We start from the raw sequence: 22,768 nt of genomic DNA, 5'->3' as shown, positions 1-22,768 counted from the left end.
TTAAGGGCCACGAGAAAACAGTGGCTCACACTGAAGGTTCACGGAGTGTACACTGAGATGTTTGTATTCGTGACGCAAACCTGATTCCCCAGGCAGCCTCTCTGGCATCCTGCAGGGGATTCTTCAGCCCTGGCTTTCAAAGACTGGTAAGGTCCAAGACTTGGATGAATCTCTGACTGCTCCCGTGATCCTTGTTGTCATGGAAACAATTGGAAATTCCTTGTGATGACTTCTAATCCTTGTCTTATTGAACGCCAGCTTATTATTTGTGTGTGTGTGTGTGTGTGTGTGTGTATCTTCCTATTAAAAAGGAGGAGGTCTGGCTTTGGGGCCAGGAGAGAGAGAAGAGGCAGGTGAAGAAAGAGGAGGAGGTGAAGGCAGAGAAGGCAGGTGAGAAGAAGAGGAAAGGGGAAGGAGGGGACTGGGGTTGATGGAAAAACAGAAGAAGAAGAAAGAGGAGGAGGGACAAAGGGGAGGGGACGGGGAGGAGACAGGCGTTGTGTCTATAAACTCCGGAGGGTCCACTCCTGGTGGACCACTGCTCCTTGGAGGGAGGAGCATGGCACTGCCCATGGGGCTTCTGTTGGTCTCAGTCAACTGGCTCCACAGCGTGGCCGGTCTCCAACATGGAGGTGAGGAGCGATGTGACAGTACCTGGGGTTGGACGTTTGAAAACCTCTCCTGCCATGTGTAATCAAATCAGAGACGCCAGGAAGGGTAAGGGCCATCTTTATCTCATGTTCCCTCAGAAAGAAGAAAATACTCTGTATTTTTTTTTTAATAAAATAGACACAATCCACTGAAACTTTTTTTTTTTAATTAAAAAAAAAATTCTTTTGGCATGTGGAATCTTAGTTCCCTGACCAGGCATTGAACCCATGACCTTTGCATTGGCAGCATGGAGTCTTAACCACTGGACCACCAGGGAAGCCCTGGGTTTTGTTTTTTTTTTTTAAATAAGATGATTCAACAAAGAGCAGGAATGTGAATTAGAAAATTTTGTTGACAAAAGTCATGTTCCTTGATGACCACGTGTCTTCTTTCATGCTAATATATTTTGTTTGTGTACTTTTGTCTTGATTTTTGGGGGGTTGGGTGGGGGCTTTGGCTACACAGTGAGGCTTGTGAAATCTTAGTTCCCGGGGCCCTTGGCAGTGAAAACACGGAGTTCTAATCACTGGTCCACCAGGAAATTCCCATGCTAATATATTTCAAATGCCTTATGGAGAGGTTTTTGAAAATGGAACTAATTTTTGGAAAGACTATTTCATTCTTTTTACCAAAATCATGTTGCCTTCAACTGCTATAAAGTGACAATAGAAGAAGGGATTTCATTAGGGGTGCATTTCTTACATGTCTGAAGAGACTTACATAGAGTTGTCAAAACAACTTTTTTATGGAATGGCAAAAAATGATGATCTTGCACCAACTATTTTCAAGTATTCTTCAGGTCATCTTTGCATGGAAAGACAAATCAAACATAGTATTGATTAAAAATTTTTTAAAAAAGGAAAAGATGCTCTTGGTATAACTATGACTACTACTACCTTATCAGTTAGATTTTTTTACACTTGTTGAAAAACAACACTGTTGCTTATACATAGGTTTTTTTTTTTACAAGATGTCACTTTTGTACATCCATAAGAAGGAAATTATACATGAGAGAAGCTAGTTAAGATGTTCCTAAAATTTCTCCACTTGTGTCTGGCCTTCTGAATTATTAAAGTCATATTTTTCCATATAACATTATCTTTTGGCTGCGCAGAATCTCAGTGATGGCAGCATTTCTTGAAACAACACATAAAACAATTAAAACTCATTGGTCCTGGGCAGTGAGCTGGTCTTAACAAGTAGGTAGTGGTGATCTACTTTGAGTCTTTGAAACTGTTGCTTATTCACTGCCTCTGTCTCCTCTTGTAACCCAGAGGTTAAGAAAGCCTGTTCTTGCCTCTGGGGATTTCTCTTTTGAGCCACAGACATCCCAAGTACTCGTTTTGACGCTGACTTCTTGAATACCTTCATCTTCAATGCAGGCACATCTCCATAGCAACCTGATCTGCTGATGATAAGATGCCAGCAGGTGTAAGAGGGCATTCTGATATTGGAAACGTTCAAACATGAAAAGCCAAGTATTTTAGCATCTTAGGAGCCATGAGATAGTAGGTTTTGGATCCTGTATCATAAAGAATCTGCCTGCAAAGCAGGAGACCCAGGTTCAATCCCTGAGTTGGGAAGATCCCCTGGAGAAGAGAATGGCTGCCCACTCCAGTATTCTTGCCTGGAAAATTACATGGACAGAGGAGCCTGGTGGGCTACAGTCCACAGAGTGGCAAAGAGTCGGACACGACTGAGCAGCTAACACTTTCAGTTTTTCAGGAGCACAGGAAGCAGAGATTAAATGACAGGAGTACCTCCACTCCAGGAGTTCACGGGCTAGAAGGAAGACTGTAAGCGCTATAATCGCCTGGGCTTCCCTGGTGGCTCATGGTACAGAATTCTTCTGCCAAATGCAGGAAACGTGGGTTCAACCCCTGGGCTGGGAAAATTCCCCTAGAGAAGGAAATGGCAACCCACTCCAGTATTCTTGCCTGGAGGACCCCATAGACAGAGGAGCCTGGCAGGCTACAGTCCATGGGGTTGCAAAGAGCTGGACATGACTGACCAACAACACCAACAATCTAAATCACCTGTCTGCCTGTCCTGAAGTTGGACATGTGACCGACCTGGCCAGACTTCACAGAAGGCTCATCCGATTGATCTTGTTCCAGGGTGAGAAATTTGCCATGCACAAAACATAATTTCTCCACTAGAACAAGCTTTGAGGAGTACTCAGGGATCCCATGACAGTGGGGTCACTTGCAGGAAGGACTGTCCAGGCAGGCAGACCCTGACATGCCATGTGAACCCAGAGTTCTGGGATTGTCATCTGTTGCCTGTTAGCATTTCTGTCTCCTGTGGGGTTGGACTGCCCAGGGGCTAACACTAACAGTTAAACTTCAGCAAAGTGTTAGTCGCTCAGGCGTGTCTGACTCTTTGCAATCCCACAGACAATAGCCCACCAAGCTCCTCTGTCCATGGAGTTTTCCAGGCAAGAATACTGGAGTGAGGTGCCATTTCCATCTCCAGGGTGGGTGGCTACAGTCCACGGGGTCACAAAAGAGTTGAATATAAATTTGCGAGTAAACATTAGTGACAACATTCACAGAATGAGTTTGACTGGTTTAGATGCTTCATATAAAGTGGAATCATGCCGTGCTTTTCCTCCTAGGTCTGGTTTATTTCTCTTGGCATAATATGCCCTCCAGGTTCATCCATATCTTTGCCCATGGCTGGATTTCCTTCCTTTTAAGGCTGAAAAATATTCTGCTGTGTTTATAAATCGCATCTTTGTCCATTCATCATCGATGGACACTTAGGTTGCTTCCATGTCTTGGCTGCAATGATATGATATGCCAGTGCAGATCTCTTCAAGATCCCGGCTTCAGTTCTTTCAGATAAATACCCAGATGTGGGGTTACTGGATCCTATGGCAATTCTACTTTGAATCTTTTGAGAAACTTCTTAGGGGCTGTACTATTTTGCATTCCTACCACGAATGCTGCACAATTCTTTGCTGTTGTGATCAGGTCAGGTTTCCTTTTAAAAATATTTAAAATCTTTGTGTCGGGCAAGCATTTCCACGTACTCCAAAGAACCGTCTAATGCCCTCCCTTCTGTGTGAGTGGAAGAAAACATTTCTAGCATTAAGCAGGGAGGCTCACCTTATACTTTTATATAGCACAGGTGATGCTGTGAAACAAGTATTGGGTTGGCCGCAAAAGTCTGCTGGGGTTTTCCCATAAGATACTATGCAAAATCCTGAAATGAAATCTTTTGGCCAACCCAATATCTTGTACGCTGGCTTGAATCTTATTACTGATGAAAGTTGTGATGAAAGGATGGTGATGATGATGATGGTGATAATATTTCAGCAGTTATAACATTCTTGGTAACAATAGCAGTTACAAGTTATTAAGTTCTTTGTTTCAGGCACTATTCTAAGTACTTTATATGCGTAATAATCTGTTCCTCCTAACAGTCTCCTGTTGTTCAGTCGCTCAGTCATGTCCCATTCTTTGCAACCCCATGGACTGAGGCCCACCAGGCTCCCCTGTCCTTCACTATCTCCGGGAGTTTGCTCAGACTCATGTCCAGGGAGTCAATGATGCCATCCAACCATCTCACCTTCTGCCGCCCCCTTAACAGTCCCCTGGGGTAGGTAAAGTTTTGGTCCTCATTTTATAGAAGAAAATCTGAGGTACTGTGGTTGGAAACAGTGACTGACTTTGTTTTCTTGGGCTCCAAAATCACTGCAGATGGTGACTGCAGCCATGAAATGAAAAGACACTTGCTCCTTGGAAGAAAAGCTATGACCAACCTAGACAGCGTATTAAAAAGCAGAGACATCACTTTGCCGACAAAGTCCATCTAGTCAAAACTATGTTTTTTCTAATAGTCATGTATGGATGTGAGAGTTGGACTATAAAGAAAGCTGAGTGCCAGAGAATTGATGCTTTTGAACTGTGGTGTTGCAGAAGACTCTTGAGAATCCCTTGGACTGCAAGGAGATCAAACCAGTTAGTCCTAAAGGAAATCAACCCTGAATATTCATTGGAAGGACTAATGTTGAATCTGAAGCTCCAATACTTTGGCCACCTGATGTGAAGAACTGACTCATTGGAAAAGACCCTGATGCTGGGAAGGACTGAAGACAGGAGGAGAAGGGGACGACAGAGGATGAGATGGTTGGATGGCATCACCACATGGATGGACGTGAAAACCTGGCCTGCTGCAGTCCATGGGGTCGCAAAGAGTCAGACGCGAATGAAGCGACTAAGCACATCACATCGCAAGCTTGAATAAGTCTTCCACTTGATAGTAGAAAATAATCAGGATTGTTGTAATAAGAGAAAGCCTTACCATTGCAGTACAATTGTACCATATCCAAAGTGCTTGCTAACTGCTCTCTACTGGGCAGAGCCCCAAACATATGTTTTTGATTTAATCCTCACAACAAACCTGTGAAATTGATGAAAAGATCCTTTTTTAATAGACACTAAAACTAATTGGACCTCATTTTAAGACAGTTAAGTAAATGGTTGCTTCAAATTGTACTTTGCAGACAGTACTGAAAAGAAATAGGATAAAACAAAACAAGAAATAATGGTGAGATGATAAAATACATTTTTTCCTATTATTGTGTGATTTATTTTGTAGGGAAGGTGGAAAAAGTAAATCATTTACTTTTGCCTGTTGAATTTCTTTGTTTTAAAAATAACATTAATTGTGCCTTATTCACTCACAATATTTGGAAAGTACAGTTAAAGCAAAAGGAAAAATTAGAAGTCACCCACAATAACACCACTGGAAGTAAACATTGAATTTTTACCTTTAAAATATTATTTTTACTAGAATAATTTGGTGAAGTATTTTATTTTTATTTTATTTTAAAGGCTAAATCTAGTGAAATGAAAATTTATTTAAAATTGTGTCTTTCAGATAAATATTCACCAACTATGGGTGAGTTGAAAAGTCTTTTAAAATTTTGCAATAAAATGTGAAGCAATTGAATACTGTACTTCTTTTCCTGGTAAGAAATCATATTTTTCATGAAACTGCTATATTATGTGTTTGTGTATAAGATATGGAGAAGGCAATGGCAACCCACTCCAGTAGTCTTGCTTGGAAAATCCCATGGATGGAGGAGCCTGGAAGGCTGCAGTCCATGGGGTCGCTGAGGGTCGGACATGACTGAGCAACTTCACTTTTCACTTTCATGCATTGGAGAAGGAAATGGCAACCCACTCCAGTATTCTTGCCTGGAGAATCCCAGGGACGGGGGAGCCTGGTGGGCAGCCATCTGTGGGTCGCACAGAGTCAGACATGACTGAAGTGAGTTAGCAGTTAGCAGTACAAGATAAAGGACATTCCATGTTAAAAATAGTTGAGGAAAAAGAAGAGAGAAATCATAATTTTACTGTATGCTTTACTGATAATATTTTTAGGTCATCAAATATCTTCATTATATATAATTTTACAATGTGATTTTATTTTTGCAAAAATAGCATCTTATAGAATGAAATGAAACAGAAAATGCCTTTTGTCATCTGAAAACAAAGTATAAATGTTTCCATATCTATTTATATGCTCATCTTTTCTGATGCCCGTATGATATTATAAAGCTGTATTTTGTTTTAAAATTCCTTTAGTGATTGATATTTTTGGATTCTTTTCTCTTTTCCTTTACTGTTATTAACCATGCCTAAATGAACATCCTTAATCCTAATGTCATTCCAAGTAAAACCAGGAAACCACTGAGGTGTCTATTGTAAATAGAATCAATGAAAATCATTGCAAGGAGGTGGTTCTAATGTATGTGCTATTTTCAAAAGGAAATAATCTATAAGCCTACAGAACATAACAGGCAAAATTCTTTTATGGTTGCATACTTACGGTCCTTAGGAAGATAGTAGATGACTAGTTTTAGAAAGAGAATCAGGCTATATGACTGATTGAAGATAGACATTTTAATGCATTAATCAGTAGCTTTTCTCTATACTGGTAAGAACCAACTGGACACTGACAGAAAATGAAGTCATTCTGTTTTATATCAATGTCACAAAATGTTTTGGGGTTACATCATCAAGAACTATGCAGGACTTATATAAAGTAAATGATACTATCATATTGAAGAACAGAAACCACATTCCTAAAAAAGTAGAAGATCATGCCATGTTCTTGGATGGAAGACATGAGAATAATGAAATAAATGTCAACTTCAAATTTATTTTTCAGAGACAGTAACTCATCTTCCAGAAGTCAAAGGTAAGTTGATCAGAAAACTTCTGCTAAAAAGCCTGTTTTAAAGAAAAATTGTAAAAATGGGGAAATCAGTGGGATATTTTCCTGGTTAAAAAATAATCTTTTTTTCTCCTTTCATAAAATGTAATATAGGGACTTCCCTGGTGGTCCATTGATTAAGAATCTGCCTTGCAAAGCAGGTGACTGGGGTTCGATCCCTGGTCGGAGAGCTTAGATCCCACACGGTGCAGCCAAGAACCAAAACAAACAAAAACAAGATGGAGAAACCACTCTGAAATTTCACTGGCACTACCTGTTTCTACTCTTTAATTTCTGCCAATCTAATAGAAAAATACCTGATTTTAAAGTTCATATAGAAAAAAAAAGTCCAATAGTAATTAGGAATATTATGAACAAAAATAGTGCTGGGGGTGAGAAATACCTCGTATTAACATTATCAAGTATGGAAATAAACCACAAATATAATAGTATAAATAGCTGTGTGTATACGTGCCTGTGTGTGTGTGTGAGGATGAGGGTGTATGATGGTGGAAGAGGATGAAGAAAAGAGATATGGTGGGAGGTGGTGGTAATCATTTAATAGATAGATGCCCACAAACAAGCAAACAAAAAACCTTTATTAGTAGAGTTCCCACAGCTCCGCTATATTGTATGACTCGATATTGTTCAATAAAATTGGGTCCTGATTCTGACTTCTGAGTACAAACCCCCTTCCAGCCCGCAGCAGGAAAGTAACGTAACATCTCAGTGAACAGTCCCAGAGAGGGATGACCTGAATCTTTGTTTTCTCTAGAGGGCAAGTGTTTCTTTCCATTCCGCTATAGAGATGGAATCTTCTATGACTGTGTCCAGTTCAGGGTAAAACACAAGTGGTGTTCCTTGAATGAAACTTACGAAGGATATTGGAAGTACTGTTCTGAAGAAGGTGAGAGTCTTGACTTGGAATTCAAGGTGGTGATATTGGTCTTGGGGGAGTGGGTGAGATCACATGAGGGTTCTGCAAAGGGAATTCACAGTCAATTAAATTGTGAAATAAGGGATGCATGGTTCTCTGACGGTCAGAAAAACCACATTGCACCAAGCATCTGAGTGCTTCAACCATGTTACCGTGAAAAGAAACCTTTCCGCAGAACCTCAATCCCTCACCAATACTGTTTTGCATGTGCTTATGGTAGAACAGAGTAGAGCAGATGGGAGTGGGAACGTGTGTTCATGCACACGTGTGTGTGTGTATGTGTGTGTGTGTGTGTGTGTGCGTGTGATGGCAGAGACAAGGTACATAATAAAAAGAGTTCTTATTTTGATTGCTTCTCTCTTCTCTGTAGACTTTGCAAAATGTGTGTTTCCCTTCTGGTACAGACGCCTCATTTACTGGGGATGTACCGAGGACGGGGATTCGTTTGGGAAAGCATGGTGTTCACTGACCTGGAATTATAACAAGGACAGGGTTTGGAAATACTGTGACTGAGGTGAGATTTATTTAGGGGAGGGCATGAAGACATTTAATTGTTCTCATGGGAAAGACTGTACAATTTTGGTTGGGAAAGGAGCATGTAAGACTCTCATTAAAAGAATTTTATTCTGAGATACGAATTGAAGGTGATTGGCTGTAAATACATTGGGATTTTGATTATGGACTATAAGGTTTTGATATATATACTCTAGCCTCAGCACTTTAACTTGCTGATTGTGTAAAATTGGGTACTTTTAAAAAAGTGTCTGGGTGGTAATGATGTGCCAATGTGGGTTCATAGATCAGAACCGATGTTGGGGAATTTTGATTATGGGGAGGCTGTTCCTGTAAGGGGGGTGCAGGTTACATGAAAAATATCTGTATCTTCTGCTCAATTTTTCTGTGCACCTAAAACTGCTCTAAAAAATAAAATGTATTAAAATTCATTACTTTTTTAAACAGAAAAAATAAGTGATAATTGAGACGGGACCAAAGGTAGAAACATGGGTGTTGACTAGATGAAGTGTTGGAATGAGGCCAGACTTCCCTGGCAGTCCAGTGGCTAACACTCCACACTCCCAGGCAGGGGGCCCGAGTTCCATCCCTGGTCAAAGAACTAGATCCCACATGTTGCAACTAAAGATTCTGCACGCTGCAACTAAGCCCCAACATGGCCAAATAAATAAATAGTAAAATTAAAAAAAAGAATGAGGCTTGGACTTCCCTAGTGGCACAGTGGGTAAGAATCTGCCTGCCAATGCAGGGGACACTGGTTCGACCCCTGGTCCTGGAGGATTCCACATGCCACAGAGCAACCAAGCCCCTGTGCCACAACTACCGAGCCTGTGCTCCAGAACCTGTGGAGCCACAACTAGAGAAAGCCTGCGTGCAGCAACAAAGACCCAGCCCATCCAAAAATAAATAAATAAAATGATTTAAAAAAAATAAAAATGGAGTGACTATGGCTCAAGCATTTAAATAGAGCCAGGTGGCCACTGTGGATGGATGTCGTTTCAGATACATTCCTCCATCACAGAGAACTTGAATTTTCAGACTCAAGAGAAACCGGATGTAGAGGAAAGAATGCTGCTGCTGTTGCTAAGCCACTTCAGTCGTGTCCGATTCTGTGCGACCCCATAGATGGCAGCCCACCAGGCTCCCCCGTCCCTGGGACTCTCCAGGCAAGAACCCTGGAGTGGGCTGCCATTTCCTTCTCCAGTGCATGAAAGTGAAAAATGAAAGTGAAGTCACTCTGTCATGTCCAACCCTCAGTGACCCCCTGGACTGTAGCCCACCAGGCTCCTCCATCCATGAGATTTTCCAGGCGAGAGTACTGGAGCGGGGTGCCATCGCCTTCTCTGAGAGGAAAGAACAGAGGACCCTAAAGTTGAGAGAGAGAAAGCCCACCACGTAGAAGGACCTGGTGGGTTTCCTTCACGTCACCCTCACCTTCACTTGTCAAGAGCCAAACTTTCATTTCTTTCAGCTCTGAAGTTTTCACCTACTTTGCAGTGCTCATGAGCCTCTCCTAATATAATTTGCAAGAAGTTGCTTCTCTGTCTAAATTGCGTCCCTGGTGGCTCAGATGGTAAAGAATCCTCCTGCAATGCGGGAGACCTGGGTTTGATCCCTGGGTTGGGAAGATCCCCCTGGAGGAGGGCATGGAAACCCACTCCAGTATTCTTGCCTGGAGAATCCCCATGGACAGAGGAGCCTGGAGGGTTGCAGTCCATGGGGGTCGCAAAGAGTCAGACACGACTGAGCGACTAAGCACAGCACTGTCTAAATTAACCAACGCCAACTTTTGTGGTTTGTAAGCAAGATCCCTGACTAATACAACATGCCATTGGATTGAGTTTTAATTCTCTATTCATGCTGAATCATTTAGAGATGCAGTAAAGCATAGAAAGGGGTTGACGGCACTTACCCTGCAGAGCGCTAAAACTGGATTGCTAAAATCCAGTGTCCACCAATTAGTATGGAAAACTCACTGTTTACTGACTGTCTCTAACTCTCTGGGTTAGAGTTCTACCCTATAGCATTGCCATGAGCAATATTATAGAGAAAGAGATGAACAAAGATGTATGAGAGAAAATTTTTTTCTTCTTTGAAGCCAGAGAGAGACAAGTACCGTATTATTTCATTTATATGTGGAATCTGAAAAAGCTAAACTCTTAGAAACAGAGAGTAGATTGGTGATTACCACAGGCTGAGAGAGTGGGGGAAATGGGCAGTGTTGATCAAAGGGTACACATTTTCAGTACTGGATAAACAAATTCTGGAGATCTAATAATGTGTAGTTGAAAATTGATAAGAAAGTCAGTCTTAAATACTTAACAGTAACTTTGCAAGGTGATCAAGGTGTTAACTAACCTTATTACAGTAATCATTTCACGTAATATATGTATGTATTGAATCATCACATTGTATACTTTATCTTAAATAGTTATAGATCATATATATCTCAGGAAAGCTGGAAAAAAATGAAATGGAACATACGTAAAAACACCAAATAGATTAATCACGTACATAAAAATAAATCTCACCCCCTCAAAAAACATTCCCTTTAACTTTCAAGACAAGGTTTGACCAAATATCTGAGCACCATGGCCCAGCCAAGCTGACCCATAAAATGAACCAACAAATAAGGCAATCAAAATTCCAACTGCAGGGACTTCCCCTGCAGTCTAGTGATGAAGACTTCACCTTACAAAACAGAGGGTGTGAGTTCAAATCCTGGGTGAGGAGCTAAGATCCCCTATTCCTCGGGTCCAAAAAAAAGTTTTTGAGATACTGACTAGGAGGTAGAGTTTCAGGAGGAGGGAGAATATCGTCCCCTGTGGTTTTGCAGACATTCACAATTCTATTTACAAGAAGAGCAACACAAACAATCATTTGTTGAACACTTGTAAGGAACAGTACCCAGTGTCAATTGACTTACCCCCTTTTTAAGGTCCTCGGGTAATGTCTGTGTATATTCAGGTTTGAGCCTCTCAGACCTACTCTGTTCATGATTTCCCTGCACTGAGTCTTCCCACCCCGTTCACATTTTTTTTCCTCTTTCAGTTTGGCTCAGTCGCTCAGTCATGCCCAGCTCTTATCGACCCCCATGGACTGCATGCAGCACACCAGGCTTCCCTGCCCTGCACTGCCTCCCAGAGTTTGCTCAAACTCATGTCCATTGAGTTGGTGATGTCATTCAACCTCTCATCCTCGGTCACCCCCTTCTCCTCCTGCCCTCAATCTTTCCCAGCCCAGTTCACACAATGGGAAAAAAATCCCATTGGCAGAGGACATCTATATCCTAAACACCTGTGATCTTCCTTAAGCATTCATTGATGGTCAAAGCATATATTTGCAGCAAGCATGTCATCAAAGGGATATATTTACTAATCATAAGTGGCCAATGTGCCACTTATGACAGGCAGTTTCCTTGATCTCTCTAAGCCTCGGTTTCCTCATCTATAAAATAAGGACAGGGACTTCCCTGGTGGTTCCGTGGCTAAGATTCTGCCCTCTCAAACGCAGGGACCCCAGGTTCAATCCCTGGTCTGGGAACTAATTCCCACACGTCACAACTAAGAGTTCACATGCCACAACTAAGCCCTGGCAAAGCCAGATAAATCAATATTTAATAAAATAAAATGAGAATATTACTAAAAATAAAATAAGCACGGTAGACGTCTCTTGGCTCACCGTGCACATAAAACAATGCATTCCGTTCCCATTATTTGCCACAGTTATGCTCGATAAAGTATGCTCGATAAAAATGCTGAGTTAGTGACTACTGACGCATGGTTCCAGAGCGAAATACAGGGTGACATGTTCACAACATGGGCACCAACTGATCAATACATAGCTTGGATTTATGTGTTTATGTTTAAAGACACCTTATTCCATACATATTGCTGGTTCATTCACACTGATCTCACAGCCAACAGCAGCATAACTGAAGCCCGAAGGAATCGCATCTCACACGTGTATTTTCTCCAGGTAATGCATCACAGCCTTCGTGGGCTTAAGACAGCAGAGTGTTAGCACCATACTCGGAAGCATTTTAAACAGAAAAAGCACCAAAAAGAAAACACAACATATGCACTGCGAAAGGAACCGTTTATAGTATGAAGGCTGAAACAGGAAGGTGGAGTTCCGTTGTCTTCTCTCTCAACTGGGAACACAGAGACACTGAGATCCCCAAGGGTATCATTGCTCTGCTCTGCTGTGAAGGACTCTGAAAAGGCAGTGCGTGCCTATTGACTTGGTGGTTCTTAATACATTCCAGCAAACAAGTACATCTACAAATACGGGATCCATGAATAATGAGACCCACAGAGTATGCAACTGCATCATGCATGCTTCCTAACACTAGAAAGTAATCAACAAACATTAGCTATTTTTGATACTATTGAAAGAATTGGGACCTAGATAGATAGGCACTTTCCTCTCCATAGTATTGATGTCTGCAGCCTTCCACATATACACGTATATGTCAGTCAGTCAGTTCAGTCGCTCAGTCGTGTCCAACTCTTTGTGACCCCATGGACCACAGGACACCAGGCTTCACTGTCCATCACCTACTCCCAGAGCTTACTCAAACTCATGTCCATCGAGTTGGTGATGCCATCCAACCGTCTCATCCTCTGTCGTCCCCTTCTCCTGCCTTCAATCTTTCCCAGCATCAGGGTTTTTTCCAATGAGTCAGTTCTTTGCATCAGGTGGCCAAAGTATTGGAGCTTCAACTTCAGCATCAGTCCTTCCACTGAATGTTCAGGACTGGTTTCCTTTAAGGATGGACTGGTTGGATCTCCTTGCAATCCAAGGGACTCTCAAAAGTCTTCTCCAACATCACAGTTCAAAAGCATCAGTTCTTTGGCACTCAGCTTTCTTTATAGTCCAAGTCTCATATCCATACATGACTACTGGAAAAACCACAGCGTTGACTAGATGGACCTTTGTTGGCAAAGTAATGTCTCTGCTTTCCAATATGCTATCTAGGTTGGTCAAAGCTTTTCTTCCAAGAAGCAAGCGTCTTTTAATTTCAAGGCTACAATCACCATATGTACCAGATCATATTTTAAAATGTATTCTTACTGTCAGAAAGACAAATATCATATGATGTCACTTACAGGTGGAATATATGCATATATAAAAAATAAGCTTATTTACAGAACGGAAATAGACCCACAGACATAGAGGTTGGGATGAACAGAAACAAAGTACTACATATAAAATAGACAAAACAAGGACCTACTGTATAACACAGGGAACTATACTCAATATTCTGTTACAACCTATAAGGGAAAAGAATCCAAGCCAGATATATATATCTGAAACAGAATATACATGTATTTATATGAACCACTGTGCTATTCACCTGAAACTTACACGACATTGTAAATCAACTATACTGTAATTGAATACAAAACCAACAAACTAGTTAATTAATTAAATACTGTAGATCATGGTTTTTAAAAAAAGAAAGTCTGTTTCCAGGCTCTCTGGAAACAGACTTTCTTCTTTGTGGACCCAGAAGTCTCGTGGTTTTTCATGAGGGATAGGTGATCCTCTAAGAGGAATGCTTCTGATTTGTCTTTCTAGTCTGGAATTGTTGGTAGAAAGAATAGTCTTTGAAATGGGTTTAATTCTTTCAATGGAGATGGGCAGAACCTGCAGTGAGTGAACCCAGGTGTTAGCGATTATTCTTAAGGTGCAAAGAGAGCGTGATGATTACGCCAGGCGACAGGGATCACTTAACTAATTAGAGCTTAGGGAATGGTGGACCCTTAGAGACCTCTGGTGGTGATAATCTAAACAAAGGTTTTTCAGAAATAAAAACAACAGACAGTGCGCTAAAAGACCTATGACATGGAAGATCCAAAGGGCCAAACTTGAGCCCCCATGCTAGGATCAAAGCCATTTACCTAATTTCTCAGCGTGAGTCAGTTCATAGACTCAAAGCCTCTTGAATGAAGGGGAGGCTCGATCATCATGAAGATACACACTGATGCAACTCCATAGGCGTTCACTGTAATCCTCCTTGGAAGACTTCCCCAAAGGGGCAACAGTGGTTAGTGCACAGGAGAAAGTTGCTGTTGTTCAGTCACCTCTTTGCGACCCCATGGACTACAGCACGCCAGGCTCCTCTGTCCTTCATTATCTCCCGAAGTTGGCTCAAACTCACGTCCATTGAGTCAGGGTGATGCCGTCCAGCCATCATATCCTCTGCCGCCCCCTTCTTTTGCCCTCAGTCTTTCCCAGCATCTGGGTCTTTTCCAGTGAGTTGGCTCTTCGCCATCAGGTGGCCAAAGTGTTAGATAATGGGAAATACCTAAACTTTTCAGGAGCTACTGAATACAGGTTTTGAGCGAGGGTTCATTTTCAACTGAATACAAAAACAACAAACTAGTTAATTAAATACTGTAGATCATGGTTTAAAAAAAAAAAAAAGTCTGGAAACAGCATCTTTGTGGACCCATAAGGCTCGTTGTTATTTTTCATGAGGATTAGGCGATCCTCTGAAAAGAATCTTCCATTAAAAATGGAAGATCCAGTAATTGGAATGGATGATTCTAGGAACACAAGATTGAATCCTGACTTAAGTTCCCCATGCTCTTGGCTCAGTGTGATATCAAGTATCCCCTGTAATGATTTTTCCAGGTACCGGGAGTAATAAGGGCTTTCCTGGTGGCTCAGTTGGTAAAGAGTCGCCTGCAATACAGGAGACCCAGGTTCAATCCCTGGGTTGGGAAGATCCCCTGCAGAAGGGAATGGCAACCCACTCCAGTATTCTTGCCTGGAGAATCCCATGGCCAGAGGAGCCTGGAGGGCTGCAGCTCATGGAATCGCAAACAGCTGAACTTGACTGAGCCACTGACACACTATTTTTCATGTGACTTATTTCACTTAGCATGATGCCTCTGGGTTCATCCATGTTGTCACAAAGGCATGATTTCCTTCTTTTTTAAGGCTGAACATTATTGCATTATATACAACTGAGCACAGCACACAGTTACAGTTATATGTATATAATGATATATCATTTTCTTTATCCATTTATTCGTCAATGGAGACAGATTGTTTCTGAATCTTGGCTGTTGCGAATAATGCTGCAATGAACTTGGGGTGAGGTACCGACATCTCTTCAGGGTACTGACTTTATTACCTTTGGCTATATACCCAGAAGTAAGAGTGCCGGAGCATATGGCAGTTCTATTTTTAGTTTTTAAAGAAACCTCCGAACTCTTCTCCACAATGTCTGGAATAGACGTTTTTTCAAAGACTTACAAATGGCCAACAAATATGTGAGAAGGTATTTAACATCACTCATCATCAGGGAAATTCAGATCAATACCACAATTAGGTATCACCTCTCACGCGTGGGAAGGTTATCATCAAAATGCCAAAGGTAAGTATTGGCCACCTCATACGAAGAGCTGACTCATTGGAAAAGACCCTGATGCTGGGAGGGATTGGGGGCAGGAGGATAAGGAGACGACAGAGGATGAGATGACTGGATGGCATCACTGACTCAATGGATGTAAGTCTGAGTGAACTCCGGGAGTTGGTGATGGACAGGGAGGCCTGGGGTGCTGCAATTCATGGGGTCGCAAAGAGTCGGACACGACTGAGCGACTGAACTGAACTGAACTGAAGTATTGGCCAGAGCGGGGAGGAAAGGGAACCCTCCCATGTTCTCCTCAAGAAATCCACTAGGGGTCAGGCTTGAGCCCATCACCGTTCAAGCTCCGTGTAAATGAGAAAAATTCTACTTCACTGTTGGAGTAAAGCATGATTTTGTGAACTTGGGAGGCCCTTTCCAAGAAGATCGTGTAGTATGGCATCAGACAACATGAGACTGGAATTCCCAACCCATATTTTACCAGTGGTTATGCTTCAGACAAATTGTGTGTTGTCAACCTTGATTTCTCCATCCACAAATTGGGTTCATACTATTGCTTACCTTACAGACTTTGATTGGATTATATAATATGGTGACAATTTTTACATAATAATTTTATTATTATTAGCTGTCTTAATAGTTTTTCTAACAGTGTGCATGTGTTAGTCACTCAGTCATGTCCAACTCTTTGCAACCCCATGGACTGTAACCCACCAGGCTCCTCTGTTCATGGGATTCTTCAGGCAAGAATACTGGAGTGAGTTGCCGTTCTCTTCTCCAGAGGATCTTCCTGGCCCAGGGATCGAACCCACATCTCCTGCAGATTTTCCTAGAAGTATCAAAGATTAAAGAAAACAATTATTGGGCACTTATTCTGTGCCAGGGAATTGTTTTAATTGCGTTACACAGAAGAACCCTTATAATACAGCAATCGTATAAATTAGGTGCTATTGTTTTTTTAATATTTATTTTATTTCATTTATTTATTCAGCTGTGCCCAGTCTTAGTTGCAAAACATAGAACCTTCGATGCAGCATGTGGGATGTAACTCCCCGATCAGGGGTTGCACCCAGGCCCCCTGCACTGAGAGTGCAGAGTCGTAGCCACTGGGCCACTAGGGAAGTCCTTAGGTGCTATTGTTATTCCATCTTGTATGTCAGCAAAGTGAGGCATAAAGCAGTCTAGGTTCAGATGGAGGAGCCAGGAGCTGAATCCAGGCAATCTGACAACAGGAACAGAGTTCTCAATATTAATCATTACTTCAGTTCAGTTCAGTCGCTCAGGCATGTTTCTTTCACTCTTTGCAACCCCATGGACTTTGGCACTCCAGGCTTCCCTGTCCATCACCAACTCCCGGAGTTTACTCAGATTCATGTCCATTGAGTCAGTGATGCCATCCAACCATCTCCTCCTCTGTCATCCCCTTCTCCTCCTGCCTTCAATCTTTCTCAGCATCAGGGTCTTTTCCAATGAGTCAGTTCTTCGCATCAGGTGGCCAAAGTATCAGAGCTTCAGCTTCAGTGTCAGTCCTTCCAATAATCATTGAGGACTTAATGACGATTTTGCTCAGGGGCACGCGTTGGTCTGCTTGTTGCACGTTAGCTTATAAATCTCTCCCACCAAGCCTTTGAGGGGGGCCCACAAATTCTCCATTTGGAGAATCCCCTGATGATCCAGTGGTTAGGACGTCGTACTGCCACTGTATGGGGAGACAGGTTTGATTCCTGATCAGGGAATTAAGATCCCACAAGCCAAAAAACAAACAAGCAAAAAAACCCCAAAGTCTAAAACAATGGCTGTTGAGCACGTATTATTATTTATCTCAGGCTGTTTCATTCTACTGGAGATAAAGTATTGATCAGGAGAAAGACTGCCTCTTGAGTCCACACTGGTGGAGGAGAGAGATAGCAAGCTTTAAGAACACAGTCCTAGATAAGGATATCTGGGCATGAATGTGGAGAATCAGGCCAGGTGGAGATAAGCCCTGTGCAAACCACTAACTCAGGCTAAGAGAGAAGGAGAGAGCGAGCTATGGGAGCCAGAACTTTAGACAGAAAGACTAAGGAGGTTTTAAAAAAAAATAAGGAGATACAGTTGATTTGCAGTATTGTGCCAGTCTCAGCTGAGCAGTGACTCAGTTTGACACATATATACATTATTTTTCAAAGCATTTTTTTCCATTATGGTGTATCCCAAGAGGTTGGATATAGTTCCCTGTGCTCTACAGTAGGGATCTTGTTTATCCATTTCTTTTTTTTTTTTTTAACAATTGTGCCACTGTTTTTAAAAGTTATTTTTTTATTTTATTTTATTTTTTAACTTTACAATATTGTATTGGTTTTGCCATATATCGAAATGAATCCACCACAGGTATACATGTGTTCCCCATCCTCTACCCTCCTCCCTCCTCCCTCCCCATACCATCCCTCTGGGTCGTCCCAGTGCACCAGCCCCAAGCATCCAGTATCGTGCATCGAACCTGGACTGGCGACTCGTTTCATATATGATATTATACATATTTCAATGCCATTCTCCCAAATCATCCCACTCTCTCCCTCTCCCACAGAGTCCAAAAGACTGTTTAAAAAATTTATTTTAAATTGGAGTATAGTTGATTTACCCTGTTGTGCTCATTTCAAGTGTACAGCATAGTGATGCAATTTTATACATCTGTGTATATGTAGTCTTTTATATACATGTAATATATAAGATAATATATTTTTTCCTTCAGATTCTTTTCCATCACAGGTTATTACAAGACATTGAGTATAATTTCCCGTGCTATACAGTCAGACCATGTTGTTTATGAACTTATATATTATATACAGTAGTGTGTTTCTGCTAGGCCCAAACTCTGAACATATCTCTCCCTCCCCTTTTCCCCTTTGGTAACCATAAGTTTGTTTTCTGGGTCTGTGGGTCTATTTCTGTTTCAGAAATAAGAAGGCTTTTCTGAGCAGCTGGCCTTAAATCATGGAGATCTGAAGAAAGGGAGTGAAGTCTTGCCCAAAGCATTGGAGAAATAGAGTCTCTGAAAGACCGACTGGCAGATATAAAAGATGGCGTGTTTAGGACGTTTGAGGAGTAGCAGCGGAGAGCTTGTTTTGAGCAAGGGTTTGGGAGGTCAGATCAAGCAGGGGCTTTGGCGTTCTTTCTGAAGTCGTGGAAGGTTATCATCCTAGGAGGAACAGGATCCCAGGACTTCGCTGGTGATCCAGTGGGTAAGATGCCACAGTCTCAATGCAGGGGGCCAGGGTTCGATCCTTGGTCAGAGAACTAGATCCCATATGCTGCAACTAAGAGTGTGAATGTAGTAACTAGGACCTGGTACAGTGAAATAAATACTAAAAAAAAATTACGGGAGATAGAGGTAAAAATCAGGGAAACTGGTTAGGTGGCTGTCGTGATTCAGAGGGATAATGATTGTGGCTGGATTACGGACACAGCATTGGCAGAAGTGGGAGGTGGCTGGACTTGAGGTAGATTTCAGGGGTAGCATCTGCAGGACTGGCTAGCAGATTGGCTATACAGAGTGGAAGAGAGGACGCGAGGGTGGCTCCAGCGGGACCCATGCGTCCCGGGGAACGGTTGTGTCGTGTACAGAGATGCAAAGGCAGGATGAGCAGGTTTGGTGGGAACAATGAAAAATACTTTCATGACCCCAATTTTTAAAAAGGATTTATTTGTTTGTTTGGCTATGTGAGATCTTTAAGTTGAGGCATCCAGGATCTAGTTCCCTGACCGGGGATAGAACCCGGGCCACTCCCCTCCCCTGCTTTGGGAGCCCAGAGTCTTCGCCACTGGACCACTAGGGAAGCCCCTGATGACCCCAGGTTTATAGATGAGAAAAACCAGATTAGAACAGGTGAATCCAATTTGCTCAGAGTGTGATTGTGAGAAAGAGGCAGATATTACATTCAAGCCCAGACATTTCTGTCCCCGAACCAAATGCTCACCCACTATCTCTTCCATCAGTGAATTCTCACATCTCTAGTTCTTTCTCTCTCTTTTTGTTTTGCTTGGTTCTGGGCTCATGGCTCGTAGGATCTCAGTTCCCTGGCCAGGGACTGAACCACTGGCCCACCAGGGAATTTCCCCTAGTTCCCTCTTGAAATTATCAATTGCATGAGAGCTGCAGATTAACATTAAGTTCTAGTTGTCTACATGAGGGTATGGGTCAACTTTTCCAAGAATTGAGACATCTTTGCACTTTTACGCTGACTCACAATTCATGCCCATAACCTCAGATTCTCCCACAGTATAAGTGAGGCTGAGACCAACAATCTCACTTTGCAGAGATAAATCAGGGTATTAAGGACTGAATGGTGTCTCCCGTCAAATGCACATGTGTCCCCAAAGAGACACCAGAGATCTCTTTTCTTTGCCATCTCTCTCTCTACCCGCCCACCCTGCCCCATCATATGAGCACAGGGCAAAGACCTTAAATTCAGCAAGAAGGTAGCCTCCACAAGCCAGGAAGAGCCTTCTCCACAAATAGAATTCACCAGCATCTTGGTCATGGACTTCTAGTTTTCAGAACCATGAGCAAATAAAGGCATGATATTTAAGCCACCCAGTCCATGGTGTTTGGTTACAGCTGCCCCAGCAGAAGTATACACAAGGTTTCAGGATTCACCTATCTTATTTACAATGACTCAACTCTTAAACAACAACAGACACCAGTGAAGGCTGAACACCTGTCCTCATGTGCTGTGCATCTATGAAATACGGATCTTAAACAACCCTTATGAAAGATCGTTGTTACTTAGCTAACGTCCCCAACAAATCAGTGGGAAATTCGGGATTCGAAAGTTAGTGTCCCTCTGACATGAATGTCATATATTTTCTGCTAGTTCTAGAGTTGGTATTGCAAGAATCTAAACTCAGTTCCATGTATCTTTCCATTTTGGCAGAAGATAAAGCTGAACCTCACATCACCGCCTTGCTGTTAGAATCATCAGTAATTTCTCTCTGTTTCCCTGTGGTTAGAGGTATTCATGCAGAGTCTCTAGGATTTCAAGTCCAGCGCTGCCTCTTTAATTTTTTTAAGAGTTACTTATTTCTTTCTGGCGGTGCTGAGTCTTTGTTGCTGGCCCAACTTTTCTCTAGTTGCAGTGCGCGGGCTTCTCACTGAGGCGGCTTCTCTTGTTGCAGAGCACCGGCTTTAGGCATAAGGGCTTTGGTAGCTGTGACTCATGGGCCTAGTTGCTATGCTGCATGTGGAATCTTCCCAGAACGGGGATCAAACCTGTGGCCCCCGAACTGGCAGATGGATCCTCAACCACTGGACCACCAGGGAAGTTCCCCCAGTGCGGCCTCTTGGTACGTTCATGACCTTGGTCAAGTTTTCCTTTCATCCTCACCCCACCCCTCCCAGTACAGCTGGCTAGACACCCACTTTGGTTTTGAAAAATAGTTTATCACAGTTGGGTGAGCGCCTCAGGGCATAATGACTCTTAGGTTGAGCAGGAAAGGAATAATGGGTTCTCTTTAACGTCCACTTCGGCCTGTCCAGAGTGTAGGATGTTCTCGGCCCTGCTCATAGCGTCCCATCCATGACTTTAGGGTGTGGGGTGGGATGGATCCCTAGAACGTGCCTCACCAACTGAGCACATGTTTATTGCCGCCTCCAAAGCCTCATAAATATTCAGGAGTATAACCTCCTGTTATCCTGGGGAGAAGTTAGAATTAAGAGCATTTTTAAAAATTCACCCAAAAAAGAGAGAGACAAAGTCAAAGATGCACAAGCTATCTTCCCTAATCAATGTCAGAAAGTCAAATATCTACCAGAAGTATGAACCTATTAAATAATAGGTATAGAAAATAATAATTATAATAGGCATAGAAAATAATTGCTGAAGAATTGATGCTTCCAAACTGTGGTGTTGGAGAAGACTCTTCAGAGTCCCTTGGACACCAAGGAGATCAAATTAGTCCATCCTAAAGGAAATCAGTCCTGAATATTCATTGGAAGAACTGATGCTGAAGTTGAAGCTCCAATACTTTGGCCACCTGATGCGAAGAGCTAACTCATTTGAAAAGACCCTGATGCTGGGAAAGATTGAAGGTGGGAGGAGAAGGGGATGACAGAGGATGAGATGGTTGGATGGCATCACTGGCTCGATGGCCTTGAGTTTGAGTAAGCTCTGGGAGTTGGTGATGGACAGGGAGGCCTGGCATGCTGCAGTCCATGGGGTGGCAAAAAGTTGGATACAACTTAGTGACTGATCAACAATAACAATAGAAAATAATAATTATAATAGGTATAGAAAACTGACCTCACATTCCACTGATTTTCTTGGTAGGTATCCTGAGCAGTAAGGGTAATAGACTATATATTGTGATGGAAAATAATTAACTGGAATTACTCAAAGGAAAAAAAAGTATTCACTGGGCTCTCAAATCAGATGCAGCTACCCCAGATGTTTTAGAGATCTGGCGTGCAAGCTCAGAAAGCAAAAGTAATTTTGCAGAGTCCCTCAACTAGCAAGTGTCTGAGATGAAGTAAGTCCATGGGTAGAGAGTAAGAGTTGAACCTGTGACTCTGGAGAGACCGGGCTTCCTATGAAGGGACCTGAAAGATCACTGTGAACAATGGGATGTGAAAGAGCAAGAAGGATTGGCATCAAGGTGAGTGTGTGCGTGCTCAGTCGCTCCGGTCGCAGTTGACTCTTCGAAACCCCGTGGACTGCAGTCTGCCAGGCTCCTCTGTTCTTGGGATTCTCCAAGCAAGAATACTAGAGTGGGTTGCCATGCCCCCCTCCAGGTGCCTGTGTTGAATCTGTGCCCTTCCACGCCTGCACCAGCCACGTAACTCTGACAAATGATGTTGCCTCTTGGAGCCTCCATTTCCGCAGATGTCAAACCACGGATCCAATTCCCTTGCCACACAGGGGAGTGAGACTTCTCTCAGCTCGTTTGGGTGAAGCGTTGATACCAGCCATGTTGCTTACTCTTGATTGACAGATGACCTCATTAACTGCAGAGAGGCCAGGCATCTATCAGTTCAGCAAAACAGAGAAATAGAAAAAGCAAAAACCTATGCATCAGACAGG

At 42.5% G+C, this 22,768-nt stretch overlaps 1 protein-coding gene across 2 annotated transcripts; it reads left to right on the top strand.

Moving 5' to 3' along the window:
• The first annotated feature begins 469 nt into the window (after positions 1–469).
• On the top strand, positions 470–8,760 carry LOC102415061 (binder of sperm protein homolog 1). Of its 2 annotated transcripts, none has more exons than XM_025268348.3 (5): positions 470–632; positions 5,539–5,559; positions 6,835–6,864; positions 7,655–7,786; positions 8,187–8,760. In XM_025268348.3, the coding sequence occupies exons 1-5, from the start codon at positions 560–562 to the stop codon at positions 8,327–8,329; spliced, it is 399 nt and encodes a 132-aa protein (XP_025124133.1). In that variant the 5' UTR covers positions 470–559; the 3' UTR covers positions 8,330–8,760. The 2 variants fall into 2 exon arrangements, with proteins under 2 accessions (XP_025124133.1, XP_025124132.1); XM_025268347.3 differs by having other exon boundaries at positions 523–717.
• Positions 8,761–22,768: the final 14,008 nt, after the last annotated feature.

The sequence above is a fragment of the Bubalus bubalis genome, chromosome 18, assembly GCF_019923935.1.
Source record: "Bubalus bubalis isolate 160015118507 breed Murrah chromosome 18, NDDB_SH_1, whole genome shotgun sequence".
In the NCBI taxonomy this organism is placed as follows: domain Eukaryota; kingdom Metazoa; phylum Chordata; class Mammalia; order Artiodactyla; family Bovidae; genus Bubalus; species Bubalus bubalis.
The sequence above is the reverse complement of the archived record's forward strand: the minus strand, read 5'-3'. Positions and strand labels throughout refer to the sequence as shown.